The following is a 16,514-nucleotide window of genomic DNA, read 5'->3' on the forward strand; positions in this document are numbered from 1 at the left end:
TGTCATACAGCTGTACAGAATCCCAGCCCAAGTGGTCCTTCCACCCTAAGGTAAAAAAAGAGATGCTAATTAGGTTTTCACTCTTTGGCTCTCCGCTGGCCACTAGAAGCTCCAGTGGCCCCTTATGTCTCTCCTTGAACCACAAACCAGCAAGGACCTGATTATGCAGTGTCTGTCCTTTTAGACTCAAGTGACAATGATAGCCTGACCTCAGAGAGAAGTGAAAAGCCCCAGCCTCATCCTCCAAGCAACCAGATTCATTCATGGAGTGTGGTGGAAAGAGCATTGAGCCCTTTGGTTATATTCCTAGAACACTCTGGACCGGACCCACACGGTCCTTTATCTCCCACTGAATTGGCTTCTATATAACCCACTATGTCTACATGGGAGAATGTCTTGGGCAGATGATTCTAGTAATAATCCTTCTTCTCCCAGAACCTCTGGACTCACGCCTTGTAGCCTCCTTCCCCTTTCCAGCTCCGACATTGTGCAATCCTAGAGTTCTCTATCCTGCCGTCCAGGTCAAAACTATTAGAGAAGTCTGGTGTAACGAAAGGGACTCCAGTTTAAGTACCAACTCCTACTCACACTTCCTGCACTCAGTATCCTCATCTGTACTATGCAGATAATAACGTCTCCATCAATGAAATAATGACGGCAGAGTCTAGCATGGCACATGGCTCATAAGTGTTTATTCTCACGTTTGCTCTCCACACAGAGGAGTGCTGTCTGGCAGTGGTGATTGTGTCATCTCTGTGGCTAAAGTGGGGTCTGGAGGCATCACCACAACACCAGCAGCTGGAGACTCCCGAGCCTCTAGAGGTTGCAGACAGGTCAGTCAAGAATCCAGGGCATCCATGCATTTTTCTGACCTCATCTTGGAACTTGAGGCTGGAGAATAAATGGGCCTTCAAAGCAACAAATCCAGGGATCTTGGAGAATCCACTGATGGAGTTCCTGGGTATCCCAGGCCCTGGAGCTTTGAGGAGGCAGTGGGGGGCCGGTGGGTAGCCCTGGCCTGACCTCTGCTCATCAGCTGGCTGTCCCTGGACAAGCTGCTTCCTGTCATTGGGACTCCTTTTCCTTGTCTCTAAAACAAGGGGCTTTAGGGCCATCTATGGCTCTGCCTTCACCTCTTACTATATTGAAGCTGAACTCATCATTGTTCCCTGAAACCCCAAAGACTCCCTGTATTTCTCATCTCCATAAATGGCATTGCTATTCACCCACTGCTCACGCTACAGGCCTGGCTGCCATTCCTGCCCTCCCTCCTCCTGCCCCCTCAGCCAGCCAGGTGGATGCTACCTCCTAAATATGTCCTCACTGGGTCTGGTCCTCTCCATCCCATTGCCTTTCCCCTTGCCCAGGCCATCTGAGTGGCTGCTAAAGCTTATTCATCAGGCTGCCTGCCCCCAGGAGCCCCCAGTCGCTCCCCTCTGACTTATTTTAGCCTGCTGGTGACTTCTCTTACAAACATAAACCCCTCCTACTTCCAACTCCACAGTGGCACCGCTGACCCCACGGTGAGCCCCCAAGTGCTTACCACGGGCTGCAGGGAGGGCTTTGCGTGGTCCAGCCCCCACCTACCTTTTAGGTTCAGCTCACAATTTGCTCTCCCTCCTCCTTCTACCCTCCAGCCACCCTGACCTTCTCCTGGAAGTTGAGATGGTTGTTCGTGCCTCAGCGGCTCTGTGTTGGCCGCCTTCTGTTTGAGACTTCCCCACCCCGACCCCGACCCCCACCTCGTGTGCAGTGGGTCTGAATTTAAATCTCCCTTCATCAGGGATGTGGTCCCTGATCCCCCCTGACAAGTCAGCCCCTTCCACTGTGTCCTCCCCTGGTGCTCTGCACGTTTCCATGGTAACCTGGGCCACTGGTCATGGCTCCTTCCAGGTTCATTGTCCCCTCTGGACTGTGAGCACCATGAGAGCAGGACCGTGTTAGACTCATTCCACACCGAAGCAGCCCAACCTAGGGCTGCCATCGCAACACAGCCTTGTCTTTGAGGTGTGACTGACAGAAATCATTTCCTTTTCCAGCTGAAGGATGACCAGCAGCCACGTGCCCAGCTCAGCTTGCATTTATTGGAAACTGCTTACCCAGCACTCCACAAAGAAGCTTACAGCGGGGTGACACTTAGGACTCCTATGGCCTAATCCTGGGATTAGCACAGGGCCATGGGCTGGTAGGCAGAGGGAGGGGTGGGACCGGGCATGATGGGAGGGATGCTGAAGACCCAGGAAGAAGGAACCAGTGGGTCACTACAGATGCTTCAGTTTGGCAGGGAGCTGTGCCGTGGGCTTGTGTGCAGGCCTTTCTCTTGGCCCTGGGGTGGATGTGTGCGTGTGCGTGTGTGTATGCATGTGTGTGTGTGTGCAGGTGCTCACGGGTGTCGTGTGAGTGGTGGAGGGAGGGAGGACAGCTGAACAGTTGGCATCAGGCGTTCTTTATCTTTTCCTTCACTTTTTGAGGCTCAAACTGGATCAGTCGCAGAATTTCCTTATTGGCCAGTGTCCCCTCAATGAATTCTTTCTCCGTAAGTTTATCTGTACATTGGGAAAAAATAGATACATACATAAAACAGTCAGGATTGATAGCCAAGCGAGCTGTGATGAGGCTGACATCCAGCCAGTGTCCCCAGTACGAATGTATCTATTATGAAAATATTGAATACTCAGTGGCCCTGAGTGTTCAATATTCCCCCACCCCAGTCCAGATACACACCTCCTTTCCCATGACCCTTGGAGCTCCCTGGGGACCAGCAAAGAGTGAATGACTGGCACTGGGGGGGCCCCCGAGATGCCAGTCTTGTGCTATGTGCCTCTTCCGATTGGCCGGTGCCCCTGCCTTGCTGGTTATTAAATACTTCAATAATTAATAACTATTAATTGTTATTCTATTTTCCACAGTAGCTCAAGTTTCAAGGATCAAGTTCAGGAGGAGCTTCTGGGGGTCTGAGCATAGCAAAACAATCTGGATGTCAGGCCCAGAGTCTCAGCTGAGAAGCAGGGCACAACATCCCTCCAGAAACAGGAGTGAGAAGTGAAGGGCCCAATGAGATCATGCCAGGGGGAGTGTGGCCTGCAGAGAGGCCTCTTTGGCACCTGCAGCACACAGGCAGCCCCATGATTCCTGGCTGACAACTCCACCATAATCCCTTCCTATGCATCCATCCCTGCATCCCCCAGTCTCATCTGCCTCCTTATTTGGGATCAGGACTGAGAGACAGCCTTGTTGCAGCCACACCCGGTTTTCCGGTGTTTTTATCAGGTGGCTCACTGTATTCAGATCAGTCCAGTTAAATGCATGGTCCTGAGCCCAGATGCCACTGTGCTCGGAGCCAAGGCCACCGCAGGGAGCGGAGGTGGGGTGTACAATAGAAGAGAGTGAGATGAAGTCCCTCCCTGGGAAACTGTTGATCTGGCAGGGAAGGCAGTCACACGCAGAAATACCTCTAACATGAGACAGATGCTCCTTTCTGTTGTATGTTCACAGTGCCTAGCACAGAGTCGGTGCGCAACAGAGCTTTGCTGAACTGAATATGATTTCTGACTTATGCTCTGGGCCTTTTGGATACCTTTAATCCCTTCTGGGTTAGGATCCAGGATGGCTTCCTGCACAAGTCTGGATGGTAAAATTTGGGTTTTAACATCCCAGCCACCGCACAGAGAGCTCACAGAGAGTTTGAAACTCCCACCATCAAAGCCTGACTCTGCCCTGTGGCATTGTCTCCAGATGGGCCACGTGGAAACACATACAACACATCACGAACAGGAGTAGCACGTCGGCCTCAGGGCTTCTGACATTATCCCCTCCTGGGATGTTCACCAGGGCAGTTTTCAGATGAGCAAAAAGCAGAACACAGGGCTCAACACATGAACAGACCCAGAGGAAGGTCACGAAGCCAGTTAAGGAGCCAGTGGGGCAAAGTGCCAAAAGAAGGCATCTTGGCAGCCAGTGTCTGTGCAAGGAGGAGAAAGTGCTCAAAGGAGAGGTGCCAATCAGGGACGATGAGGGAAAGGTGGGTAAACTACCAAGGCGTGAATTTAAGGAAGCGCTCACTTTCAGGTCCTGTGAGTGCATTGTTGACCCCTGAGAATGAGCGCCTCCTTAAATTCTGTGTCCTATGTCCCTCCTACCCCAATGACCTTCGTGCTTCTCTTATTTCATCATTTGTTGGCAGATTAGGAGGAGCAGGGTCATCTCTCTCTGCCGTTATTTAGCATCCTGCTCAGGTTTTTCTTCTTGAACCTTGGTAGAAGACTGCCTCCAGAGGTCACCAAAGGGGTTCATACAGGACCCTTGGATGTGCTTGGGCCATGCTGTGTTTTATCAATTGAGACACATTGGATTTTAAAAATCTCCACGGCTGGCTTCTCTTAAAAAAAAAAATCAGATGATGTCTCAACCATGGGTTCCATAGTCCCACAGGGAATGTGCTGGAAGCCATTAGACCAGAGGTGCACCCTCTGCTGTTTGCCAATCCCCACTGCTTGTAGATGACTGTCCACATAACTTGTTTTCATCATTCCTGCCCCTCCAGCCATATGTGTTTGCAGCCCCAGACTAATACCAGCTCCTTTACCATACCCTTCTTGTATTGGCTGTGAGCATCACAGACACACAGCCCCAGCAGCCGAGGGCTGGAGCCCATCACTGCCTACAATGCAGGATCACACTTCCTGAGGGCTGCTTCCAGCCACTGACTGACAGGGCAGGGGCACCAAGACTGACAGGGGCACTGAGGACACCCCGTCGACTCTGTCAACACTTCCTCAGAATGCACTGCAGTCTCAGGCATTACTTACCTAAACTTCCTTTCTTTCCTATCCTTCCTTTCTTTCCCTCTCTCCCTGCCAGGGGTCAGATCTGCTCGGCAGTCTGATAGCTTTCCCAGCCTCCTCTCAATCCCAGCCTGTTTTCCTTCATCAGCCTTTCCTGCCATAAATCTCTTGAAATCTCATTTAAATCTAATCCTATCTTGTGGTGCTTCTCAGAGGACCCAAACCAAATTTCCAAAGTAAAACCGTAGAAATTTAGATCCCACTGACTTAGGACTTGATATTAATTCAAAACTAGGGTGAGTTGAAGTTTGCTCTTGTTCTAATTACACAGAAAACAGTTTGGGCTCCTGTTCACCCTTAAGGCCATTCCCCTGTCGGACCCTTCAGACAGCTCTGAAAATGTACAGTGAGGTGCCCCCCGTCCTGCCTGGACACGGTGACTCAGAAGAATAAATCTTGTTGGGGTTTCCAGGAAACAGCCCATGGTTGAAAAATCAAAGGCAATGAAGGAAAAGGAATTCACCATCATCATTCTTTCCGAAGTACTTCCAGATCTTCTCAGCTCGCTTTTCCGGCGTGTTTTCATCATCTGGAAGGAGCTTCATGTCCTCGGGAGTGATCATTTTGAAAATAGCCTGTTCCAAACAGAAAGAAAGAACTCGCTAGGAGGAACTTGACGGGGCTGGCAACCCCAGAAAATCCACATCTTACACTGCACACAAAAATCTACTCAAAATGGATTAAAGACTTAAACATAAGACCTCAGACCGTCAAACTGCTGGAGGAAAACATAGGGGAAAAGCTTCTTGTCATTGGTCCTGACGATAATTTTTTGGATATGACACCAAAAGCGCAGGCAACATAAACCAAAATGAACAAGCAGGATGACGTCACACTACAGAGCTTCTCCACGTCAGAGGAAACAATAACAAAATCAAAAGGTAACTTATGGAATGGGAGAAAACATTCGCAAACCATATACCTTATAAGGGGTTAATATCAAAAATATGTAAGGGGCCAGGTGTGGTGGCTCCTGTCTGTCATCCCAGCACTTTGGAAGGACGAGGCAGGAGGATCACTTGAAGGCAGGAATTTGAGACCAGCCTGGGCAACAAAGTGAGACTCCATCTCTACAAAAGAAAATTAATTAGTGGAGGTGGTGGGCATGCCTGTAGTCCCAGCTACTCGGGAGGCTGAGGATCGCTTGAGCCCAGGAGGTCTAGGCTGCAGTGAGTCATTTTTGCACCTCTGCACTCCAGCCTAGGTGACAGAGCAAGACCCTGTCTCTCTCTATATATAATATATACATTATATATTAATATATAAGGAACTCCTACAACTCAATAGAAAAAGAACAAATAACACAATTGAAAAATGGGCAAAGGAGGCCAGGCACAGTGGCTCACGCCTGTAAATCCCAGCACTTTGGGAGGCCGAGGCGGGTGGATCACCTGAGGTCAGGAGTTCAAGACCAGCCTTGCCAACATGGTGAGACCCCGTCTCTACTAAAGATACAAAATTAGCCAAGCGTGGTGGTGCATGCCTGTAGTCCCAGCTACTCGGGAGGCTGAGGCAGGAGAATCGCTTGAATCTGGGAGGTGGAGGTTGCAATGAGCCAAGATCACGCCATTGCACTCCAGCCTGGGTGACAAGAGCAAAACTCAATCTAAAAAAAAAAAAGGGCAAAGGACCCAAACAGACATTTCTCCAAAGAAGATGCGCAAGTGGCCAGAAGGTATCTAGAAACATCACTGATCACCAGGGAAATATAAATCAATACCACAATGAGAGATCACCTCACGCCTGTTAGAATGGCTGTAATATAAAAGACAAGAAATAACAGGCATTGGCAAGGGTGTGGTGACAAGGGAACCCTGGTCCACTGTTGCTGGGAATGTAAAATGGTACAACCATTATGGAAGACACATAGGGACTTTGGGTCACCTCATCACGATGTCCCTCTCTCAGTGCCTGACCAGCCCACGGGAGCAGACAGCAGTTATAATACAGATGTACAGGCCCGCATCTGATCTACTGAATCAAAATTCCTGGGGGTAGGACCTGGGCATCTGTATTTTTGAGGCCCTCATAAGGGACAGGGAATTCAGGGAAGAGACAAAGAAGCCTTTCGCTTCTTATTTTGTAGCTTTCTGTACTGTGATTTTCTGACTATGTAGACATATTAATTTCACTTATTTAAAAAAATGAAAATAAGAAGGAAAAAGCTTCCTGAAGAAAATCTTATGGCAGTCCTGAGGTTGGACTTTGGGAATGACTACTTCAGACCCTACTGCCCAGAGGTTTTAGAATAGTAAACCTCTTCCTCTGGGTTCATACTGTAACTCAGTCGCTCAGTAGGACTGGCTTATGGCAATAATGGCTAACATTTGTTGAGTACTTAATAGGTGTCACTCTTCTTTTCTCCTTTTCTTTCCTTTTGTTTTCTTTTGTTTTCTTTTTTTTTTTTTTTTTTGAGACAGGGTCTTGCTCTGTCGCCCAGGCTGGAGAGCAGTGGTGTAATCATGGTTTACTGCAGCCTCGACACGCTGGGCTCAAGCAATCCTCCCACCTCAGCCTCCTGAGTAGCTGGGACCACGGGTGCACACCACCATGCTCAGTAAGTTTTTTTGAATTTTTTGTAGAGACAGGGTCTCACTATGTTGCCCAGGCTGGTCTCAAACTCCTGAGCTCAAGCAATCCTTTCACCTTAGCGCCCCAAAGTGCTGGGATTACAGACGTGGGCCACTACGCCTGGCCTAGGTGTCACTTTTCTAAACATTTTTTTATGCCTAATCTTCAAAATAACCTTATGAAGAAGGTATTATTGGTCCCACTTTATGGATGAAGAAACTGAGGCAACTAACTCGCTGGAAGTCACCCACCTAGAAGTAGAAGAGTGGAGATTTGAACCCAGGCATTTTGATTCTAGAATTGGTATCCTCGTGTTGTGCCATAGCCCACTCACCTCCTTATCACTGGAAGGCCTTGGAGAGCATTGGCCAAGGCTGGGGGAGGGAGAGGGAGGCATCAACAAGAACTTTTCAAAGGTCTTCCATGGTATAGGAAGCCCCTCATTTAACCTTCTGCTCAAGGATGGATTCAGCGAAAGGCTTAGCTTTGGGCTCAAGGATCCCATCCTTCTCACCTCCCTCCCCTCTAATAAAGTAGTTGGGTATGCAATGTAGGGGAAGCATGAAGTGCCACCAGACCTGTGAGATCAGGGAAAGGGACAAAGGGGGCTCCCTGCACCCTTCCAGCTCCAAGTTTCTAGGATTCCAGTGGCTCAGGAACATCAGTGCTGGCTGAGTCCAGAGGGGACACCCAAAGCGGTAGGTCCTTGGATGCTGAGGGCAGGCAGGTATGTTGGGTGGGAGTTGGGAGGTTACTGGCTCTGGCCAGAGCCTTCTGCCTCCCTGGAGACACTTGTGAGCAGGTCAGGCAGGGGCAATAATGGCTGTGAAATTATCCTGGAGGGAAGGTCGACAGCTTTGAGAAGTTTCCCTTCAGCCCCCTGGTGCTGGATAAAGGAGCAAGGAGGCCAAAGCCAGCAGCCCAGGGCAGCAGCGTCGCCGGCAGCACTCAAAGCCCCGAGCTAGACGCAAGTGGAGGTGGCTCCTACACTCCTATCTGTCTGTGCAGGGCCTTGGGCACCATGTGCAGGTGTGCCAACTAGAAGCTGGGAGTGACTGCCTGCCCACCCCACTTCCAACACGGAGGGACAGACCTTCAGGGCCTCGGGAAAGGCTGCAAAAATAATCAAATCCTCACCCTGGGCCCAGGAAGGTTATATGGTTTTTTCCCACAGCAACACCGCTAGTTGGAGTCAGAGCTGGGACTAGAACCCTTCACTTTTAACTCCCTCAGTCAGTGCTCTGCCCATGAACTTGTAATCTGGTGAATAGCAGAGCCTTCTGCCACCTTGCACAGCCCCAGCCATTGATGACCTTTCCCTCCCTCCCTTTCCTTTCTTCTTTCTTCCTTTCTCTCCTCCTTTCCTTCTCCTCCCTCCCTTCCTTCCTTCCCCCTCTTTCCTTCCTGACTCCTGCCTTCCCTCTCTCCCTCCCTCGTTTCCCCCCCTCCCTTTCCTCCTCCTTTTTTTAAGGAGTATCAATTTGTAGTCTTCTGCTGGGCCCTGCATTGTTTATGCCGCTCTGAAGATTTAGTCCCTGTCCCAGGCCACCCAGAGACCCCACAGCCAATCTGAGGGAACTTTCTCTGCAGGCTGTGCCAAGATAACAATGAGGGAGACACACGCCTGCCAGAATGGGAAGCCCGAGCTGAGCATTGAGGACAAGCCCATGGACCACAAGCTGCATGCTCTGCTGTTTTATTTATGATTTCTCCTAATAACCGAGGAAGATTTTTGTGCATTTGTAATCATGCAGATGAAAGCATGATTGCAAATGCACACAAAGTTATTAACATCTGAACAATAGTCTCTACTAACAGGAATGGAATTAGAAGAATAAAGTAAGTGGCAGGGGCAAGGGGACTGAAAAAGAATAAAAAAAATCAAATGAAGGAAATTAGAACTGGTATAATAGGAAAGAAATGGAAACAACCTAATGTCCAAAACCATAGGAATGTCCAATAATTTCCACATTTCCATAAGCCAGAATTCCAAGCAGCTATTAAAAGTGTTTTGGAAGAGGTTGGGTATGGAAGCTCATGCCTGTAATCCCAGCACTTTGGGAGGCTGAGGCGGGCAGATCACCTGAGGTCAGGAGTTTGAGACCAGCCTGGCCAACATGGTGAACCCCTGTCTCTACTAAAATACAAAAATTAGCTGGGCATGGTGGCAGGTGCCTGTAATCCCAGCTACTCACGAGGCTGAGGCAGGAGAATTGCTCAAACCTGGGAGATGGAGGTTGCAGTGAGCTGAGATCACGCCACTGCACTCCAGCCTGGGTGACAAGAGCAAAACTCTGAAGAAAAAAAAAAAGTGTTTTGGAAGAATATGTAATGATATGGAAAGCACTCATGATAAAAGAGTAACTGAAAAATGTATGATGAAAAATCGTATGTGAATATGTCATAGCTTTAACATTATTTAAAATTATATAGATAAAAGACTGAAAAGGTATATACCGATATACTAAGAAAAGTTTTCCCTGGATGTTGGAATTAGAGGCATTTTTTAGTCTCTTTTGCCTAGGTTTCTAAATTTCATGAGTTACTTATATATCAGATAAACCATTTTCAAGACACCTACGAGGTTGGTGCAAAAGTAATTGTGGTTTTTGCCATTACTTTCACAACAAAGGATCTGACGTGAGGACAGTATGGACGGGGGAGAAGGAGTGTTGGGAACCATGTGGAAGTGTGTGTACCTCACAGAGAAACTGTCAGGAGCTGGGAGCCACGCCGCGCGTGGGAAGCGGGGGCTCATGGGCGGTGCAGCGACCCGCCCTGCGCTGGGGAGAACATGAGGATTAGAACTCAGAGTTCATGCCCCCAACTTCGACCTCTTTCTACTTTATATAAGAAGCATATTGTGTGTTTAGAATGAACAGTGATTCAACTTGAATGTGTACTGCTGAAAATTTCAAAGGACATTTTAATAAAGGAAGGAAGAAACAAAGGATGGAGAGAAAGAAAAAAATGTAAATATAGTCACGTGTTGCTCAGAGACAGGAATACATTCCGAGAAACACATCTTCAGGCAATTTCCATGTGGGAACATCATAGAGCATCCTTGCACAAACCCAGATGGTAGGGCCTACTACACCCCTGGGCTCCATGGTCGAGCCTTTTGCTCCTAGGCTACAAACCTGTGCAGCATGTGACTGAGTGTTGCAGGCAGTTGTCACATGATGGTAAGTATTTGTGCATCTAAACATAGCTAAACATAGAAATCATGCAGTGAAAACACAGTATAAAGATAAAAAATGGGCCGGGCACGGTGGTTCACGCCTGTAAATCCCAGCACTTTGGGAGGCTGAGGCGGGCGGATCGCCTGAGGCTAGGAGTTTGAGACCAGCCTGGCCAACATGGCGAAACACTGTCTCTACTAAAAATACAAAAATTAGCCAGGCGTGGTGGTGCACACCTGTAATCCCAGCTGCTCAGGAGGCTGAGACAGGAGAATCGCTTGAACCCGAGAGGCAGAGGTTGCAGTGAGCCAAGATCGCGCTATGGCACTCCAGCTCTGGGCTACAGAGTGAGACTCCATCTCAAAAAAAATAAAAAATAAAAAATAAAAAACCAAGATACAAAATGGTAGACCTGTCTAGGGCACTTACCATGAGTGGAGCTCGCAGGATTGGGAGTTGCTCTGGGTGAGTGAGTGAGTGAGTAGTGAGTGAATATGAAGAACTAGGACATTACCGTACACTACTGCACACTTTACAGATGCACTTAGGCTACACTAAATGCATTTGAAAAATAAAGTAACTGCGCTATGACGTCACTAGGCAATAGGAATTTTTCAGCTCCATTACAATCTTATGGGACCACAGTGGTCTATATGGTGCATTGTTGACCCAAACATCGTGAAGCCAAGCATAACATGGCTGTATTAGGAAACACTCAGATTCTGCTCCAGGAAGACAATGAAGCTGTGGGCAAGTGCCCACCCGTCTATCAATATCAGCATCTTGGAGCACCACGCTCTCAGAGCCAGTGGCCTGAATCCTCCGCTCCACCCACAGCTCCACTCCCTCTGCAGCAGCCGCAGCAGGGGGCCCCCAGCCCTGAGTGACCCCGGCACCGCCCAGCCAGAAGGGGAGAGGGGAGACTGACCATGACGATCTCCAGCACTTCATTCTTGCTGATAGTCCCGTTACCGTCCACGTCGTAGAGGGAGAAGGCCCACTCCAGCTTCTGGTTGGTCTTGCCCGCCGTGGTCATGTGCAGGGCGATGACGTACTCCTTGAAGTCCAGGGTGCCGTCGAGGTTGGAATCGAAGCTGCGGAACACATGCTGGGCGTAGGCCTTGGGGTCGGTGTCGGGGAAGAACTTGGCGTAGATGCTCTGGAACTGCTGCTGGGTGATGCGGCCGGTGGGGCAGTCCTTCAGGAAGGACTGGTACCAGGAGCACAGCTCCTCCTCCGAGAACTTGGTGTTCAGCTGCAGCTCCTCCAGGATCTCCTTGGACAGGGCCCCACTTTTGCTGTTCCCCATGGGTGAGGAAGAGTGGGCAGCGGCTGGGGAGTCGCTGGGTGGGTGGGTGGGACGTGCGTGGTCCCCTGGCCTCAGGCTGGGGCTCGGGGCTGGTGTGAGCTGAAGACGGAGATGCTGGTGGCTTAGGAGGATTTGCGACCAGTTCTTCGCAATCCTTGAAAGGAGGGGGGGCCCAGGAGCTTTGTGGAGGTGGGGGGATGCTCCCAGAACCCTACTGAGATTAAAATAAAGAGCCCAGGGCAGGCAGGCAATTCATCTCAGCCTCCCGGGACGATACTAGAATGGGACAGGAGGTTGGAACCCTCAGAGCAGGGGCCTCCCGCACCCCCAGCCCCAGCCCTCTAACGGCAGCCATGTTCCCTGTTTCTCTTCCTCACTAACTCTGAGCATCTCGGGGCGGGGCTGGCATCTCACATCAAGCCCTAGAATGCAGTGGTTAGGAGCACAGGCTCTGGGGCCAGCATGGGTTCAAGTCCCAGCTTGGCTACTTCACTAGCTGTGTGGCCCCAGGCGTGTTTCTTCACCTCTTTCCACCCGGGACACTCTTCTAAACCTTCACTACAGTCACGTCTCTGCTTAAATGTCACCTGCTCAGCCAGGCCTATAATGACCGTCTATCTATAATAGCACAACCCCCACTGTGCATGCATGCCCCATGTCCCCTCACTGGAATGAAAGCTCCGTGAAGGATAGGATTTTGTCTGTTGTTCCCAGATGCATTTCCATTGCCAGAACCTGATAGGCTTGGGCCCCCATTAAGTCTGTCTCGAATAAATGGGCATCATAGCATCTACCACATTGTCATTATGAGGCCGACGTGAGTCAATATGTGTGACACACTTAGAACCTGGCACACGGCTAATGCTAAACACTTACTCGTTTTGTTATTGTCCGTCAGTCACAGGGAGTGAAGGTGAACTGCCTGAAGGGACCAGCAGGGGGCAGCCAGGCCTGGGTCACCTAGGGAAGGGGCTGCCAGCGAACGTGGTCACATGGGATGGTGAGATTTCTTTTTTTTTTTTTTTAATTATTCAAGAGAAATCCAAAAATCAGAATTTTCGATGCAATTTTCACACTTTTCAACTTTGGAAATTAATTCAAAATTTTAAAAAACGTGGCCGGGCATGGTGGCTCACTTCTGTAATCCCAGCACTTTGGGAGACTGAGACGGGCAGATCACGAGGTCAGGAGTTCAAGACCAGCCTGGCCAACATGGCGAAACCCCGTCTCTACTAAAAATACAAAAGATTAGCAGGGCGTGGTGGCAGGTGACTGTAATCCCAGCTACTCGGGAGGCTGAGGCAGGAGAATCGCTTGAACCCGAGAGGCAGAGGTTGCAGTGAGCCGAGACTGCACCATTGCACTCCAGCCTGGGCGACAGTGTGAGACTCCATCTCAAAAAAACAAGAACAAAAACAAAAACAAAAAAAATCACAAAACGTGGTGTGGGCCAAACACAGTCTATCTGTGGCTCCATGGCAGGCTGCAGGGTGTCAGTCTGCAGTGGACTTGGAGTGAGTAGGCAAGAAAATGTGTTTGCTGAGTGAATGGGTAAATAACTGAGTGGTCAGAGGCAGGGAGCTGTGCAAAGGCAGGCTTCGCGTCCGTGCAGCTCAGCGGGGAGTATCAAGCACGAGGAAGCACCCTAGTGAGGACGCTGCACACCTGGATTCTTGTCACCCAGAGGGAAGGGAGGGTGGGCATGCACTTACCTTAGCGGAGCGCAGTGCTCGTAAGGACACACTCAGAATCCCAGCCCTGCCGCCGTGGATGGAGAGTTGTCTCTTTTTGCCCTGGGGTGAGAGTGATGAAGAATAAACTCCATAGTCTCCAGGCAGGTAAAGTGGTTTTTTTTCAGACGGAGTCTCCCTCTGTCGCCCAGGCTGGAGTACACTTGCACAATCTTGGCTCACTGCAACCTCCGCCTCCTGGTTTCAAGCAATTCTCCTGGCTGAGTCCCCTGAGAAGCTGGGACTACAGGTATCTGCCTCCATGCCCAGCTAATTCTTTTTTTTGTATTTTTAGTAGAGTCGAGGTTTCACCATATTGGTCAGGCTGGTCTCATAAACTCCTGACCTCAGGTGATCTGCCTGCCTTGCATCTCAAAGTGTAAAGTGGGGATTTTAGCCTATTTACTAGCAGGCTAGTGGCAGCGGAAGGTAGGTCCCTGCTGCTGGGAGAAAGCCACCTGCCAGGCCCACCTCACGTCACTCTGGAAGGAGCAAGAGGTTCAGGCACTGAGGGGCAGACTCATCCCTCCCAGCCACTCTGCCCACTACAGTTTAAGAGATTTCTCAGGAAACCTGCATGTTGGGGTGTGTGTGTGAACTTTCTAATTTTTTTCCATCACTTTGTGAGTTTTTTTTTAGACAGAGCCTCATTCTGCGCCCAGGCTGGAGTACAATGGCGCGATCTCGGCTCACTGCAACCTCTGCCTCCCAGGTTCAAGCAATTGTCCTGCCTCAGCCTCCCAAGTAGCTGAGATTACAGGCGCTCACCACCATGCCGGGCTAATTTTTGTATTTTTAGCAGAGATGGGATTTCACCATGTTAGTCAGGCCGTTCTCAATCTCCTGACCTCGTGATCTGCCTGCTTCGGCCTCCCGAAGTGCTGGGATTACAGGCGTGAGCCACCACGCCCGGTGAGAATATTCCTTGTGAATAGGAGTCCTTCCTCTCCTAGGCTTTCACCATCCTGTAGCATGCATTTATTCTCAACAGCAGTTAGAAACAGGACAGTCACTAGCCTTGAAAACAAACAAACGAACCAAAGAGCCCAAGCCACACCTTGGAATCGCATTCACTTCCAGATCTTCCTTGCAGCCCTGAAGCAGCCCCTGGGGATGGAGGGAGAGTGAGGTCAGAGTCCTCAGCCCCTCGCTCTGAGCCACTAGAAGGAGGCGACTGGAAGTGCCTCCTGGATCGCACCCCTGTCCACATCAAGCCTGCAGCAGATGAGGTGAGGCCAGTGTTACAAGTGAGACGTGGGGCCTCCTAAAGGCATGTCACCAGCCTGGGGTCACATGGTTGCTAAATGGCAATGCCAGGAGGAAGGAAAGTCCAGGTCTGCCAGGCTCTCCGTTTAGGCTTCATTTGTCTACATCACAGGAGGCCTGAGCCTAGAGGACAAGTAGGTGAGGAGGTGGGGTTGCCCTGTCAATGAAAGAGGCCCTGGGCGAGGCAGAAGGCAGCCAGAGCCCTCCAGTCTTTGCTGTCCTTTCCAGGCACAAGGAGGAAGGAGCTAGACCCAGGTCGGAAGCAGCCTGGTACAGTCCACATTCTCCAGGTTGCTGTGCCCAGGAGGGGCCCCAGGGGACCGCAGGCAGCTGTGTTGATGCTGAGAGTGAGGGGTCATGACCTGGAGGTTTGTTTGAAAACCTGCATAAACATCTTCTATCAGAGGGAGAGCTTATGCTCCTTAGCCAAACAAGTTGTTGGAGATGATGTATTGTGAGTCGATTTGTTTTGTTAAGTCTGAGCTGGGGCCATAAACTCTCCCAAAACCCAAAGACTGCTCTAGAGGAGAAGGCTTCATCTCCAGGCAGAGGATCCCAGTCTGGGTCTCGCTCTCCTCGCTGGACTGAAAGATGCTTCCCAGAAGCTGGCCCTGTCCCCTCAAGCAGGAGCTCCATCTTGGCCGTTAGCTGGGACCCAGACGCCACCCCTTCCCCATTGCTCGACCTTGCCTGCTATGAGCTGAAGGCCAAGATGACCCTCCTGCCCTCTGGCCTGGAGCCAGCACGTGCAGAGAAGTCTGCATTGAGAGGGAAAAGGGGGTATGGAGAAGGTGACTGGGGAGACAGAGAATGGGGAAGGACCGTCCTCCCACAGCTGTCCCCACTGCAGAAAATGACAATCCATCCTTTTGATGACCTGGATTGAGGTCCTTGGCGTCATTCTCAGTGTTTCTCTTTTGGTCCCAACCCACTCCAATCTATCAAGAAGTCATCTTGACTCTACCTTCAAGGTGCATCCAGAACCGGACCGTTCTTCCCGCCTCCCCTGCACCGGCCTTGTGCAGGCAGTGTCACCTCTGCCTCCTTAACAGCTCTTCCTGCTTCTTCTGCTCGTCCCCTTAAAGCCCCGCAGTGAGCCCTATGGCCATGAAATCAGGTCATGCACGATGGCTGCCCACTTCTCTCCGTCAAAGCCAAAAGCCTGCAGCAGGCAGCACTGGCCCTCATCCCACCATTTCTCGCAGGTGGCCTTTGGCACCTCCAAGAAGGGACGAAACGGGGCGGATGCCCTTTGTCTCTCTGCTAAGTCATCAGAGGTAAAGTCACCACCAATCCCAAGAGCCTGAGGGGAACGCTGAGATGGGTCGTTCGAAGAATGTGGAAGCCCTCTAGGAAAGAGGGTCGCCCAGCATCCTCATCTGCTCTTCCCTCCTCACTCCCTCCACTCCAGCCAGGCTGGCCTCAGACACGTGGACATCTCTTCTGCTTGGAACATTCTCCTCCGGTGACCTTCCAGGGTCCCTTCCAGGTCTCCTTGTCTTTGGTCAAATACCACCTTCTCAATGAGGCCACTCAAATGACCCTATTGAATCCTGCAACGTACCCAGCCTCACCGTCCTGGTTTTCTTTTCCACAACACTTAACACCGTCC

General features: G+C 50.4%; 1 protein-coding gene across 2 annotated transcripts; it reads right to left on the reverse strand.

Moving 5' to 3' along the window:
- Window positions 1-675: 675 nt before the first annotated feature.
- Window positions 676-16,241, reverse strand: RCVRN (recoverin). 2 transcript variants are annotated; one of them, XM_032138900.2, is made up of 4 exons: window positions 12,783-16,241; window positions 11,526-12,005; window positions 5,308-5,419; window positions 2,107-2,546 (listed from the first exon to the last, which is right to left on the reverse strand). In XM_032138900.2, the coding sequence occupies exons 2-4, from the start codon at window positions 11,904-11,906 to the stop codon at window positions 2,437-2,439; spliced, it is 603 nt and encodes a 200-aa protein (XP_031994791.1). In that variant the 5' UTR covers window positions 11,907-12,005; window positions 12,783-16,241; the 3' UTR covers window positions 2,107-2,436. The 2 variants fall into 2 exon arrangements, with proteins under 2 accessions (XP_058287012.1, XP_031994791.1); XM_058431029.1 differs by having other exon boundaries at window positions 676-2,546; window positions 11,526-16,241.
- Between the last annotated feature and the right edge of the window lie 273 nt (window positions 16,242-16,514).

This window comes from Hylobates moloch, unplaced genomic scaffold (assembly GCF_009828535.3).
Source record: "Hylobates moloch isolate HMO894 unplaced genomic scaffold, HMol_V3 SCAFFOLD_19, whole genome shotgun sequence".
NCBI classification, from domain to species: domain Eukaryota; kingdom Metazoa; phylum Chordata; class Mammalia; order Primates; family Hylobatidae; genus Hylobates; species Hylobates moloch.

Bases quoted from the DNA above. Each gene is read 5' to 3' on its own strand.
- RCVRN (XM_058431029.1), bottom strand. From the start codon at position 11,906: ATGGGGAACAGCAAAAGTGGGGCCCTGTCCAAGGAGATCCTGGAGGAG. The intron at 5,420-11,525 runs GTCAGTCTCCCC...TGTTTGGAACAG, and splicing joins AAGTGCTGGAGATCGTCATG to GCTATTTTCAAAATGATCAC. The intron at 2,547-5,307 runs GTGAATTCCTTT...CCCAATGTACAG, and splicing joins CTTCGGAAAGAATGATGATG to ATAAACTTACGGAGAAAGAA.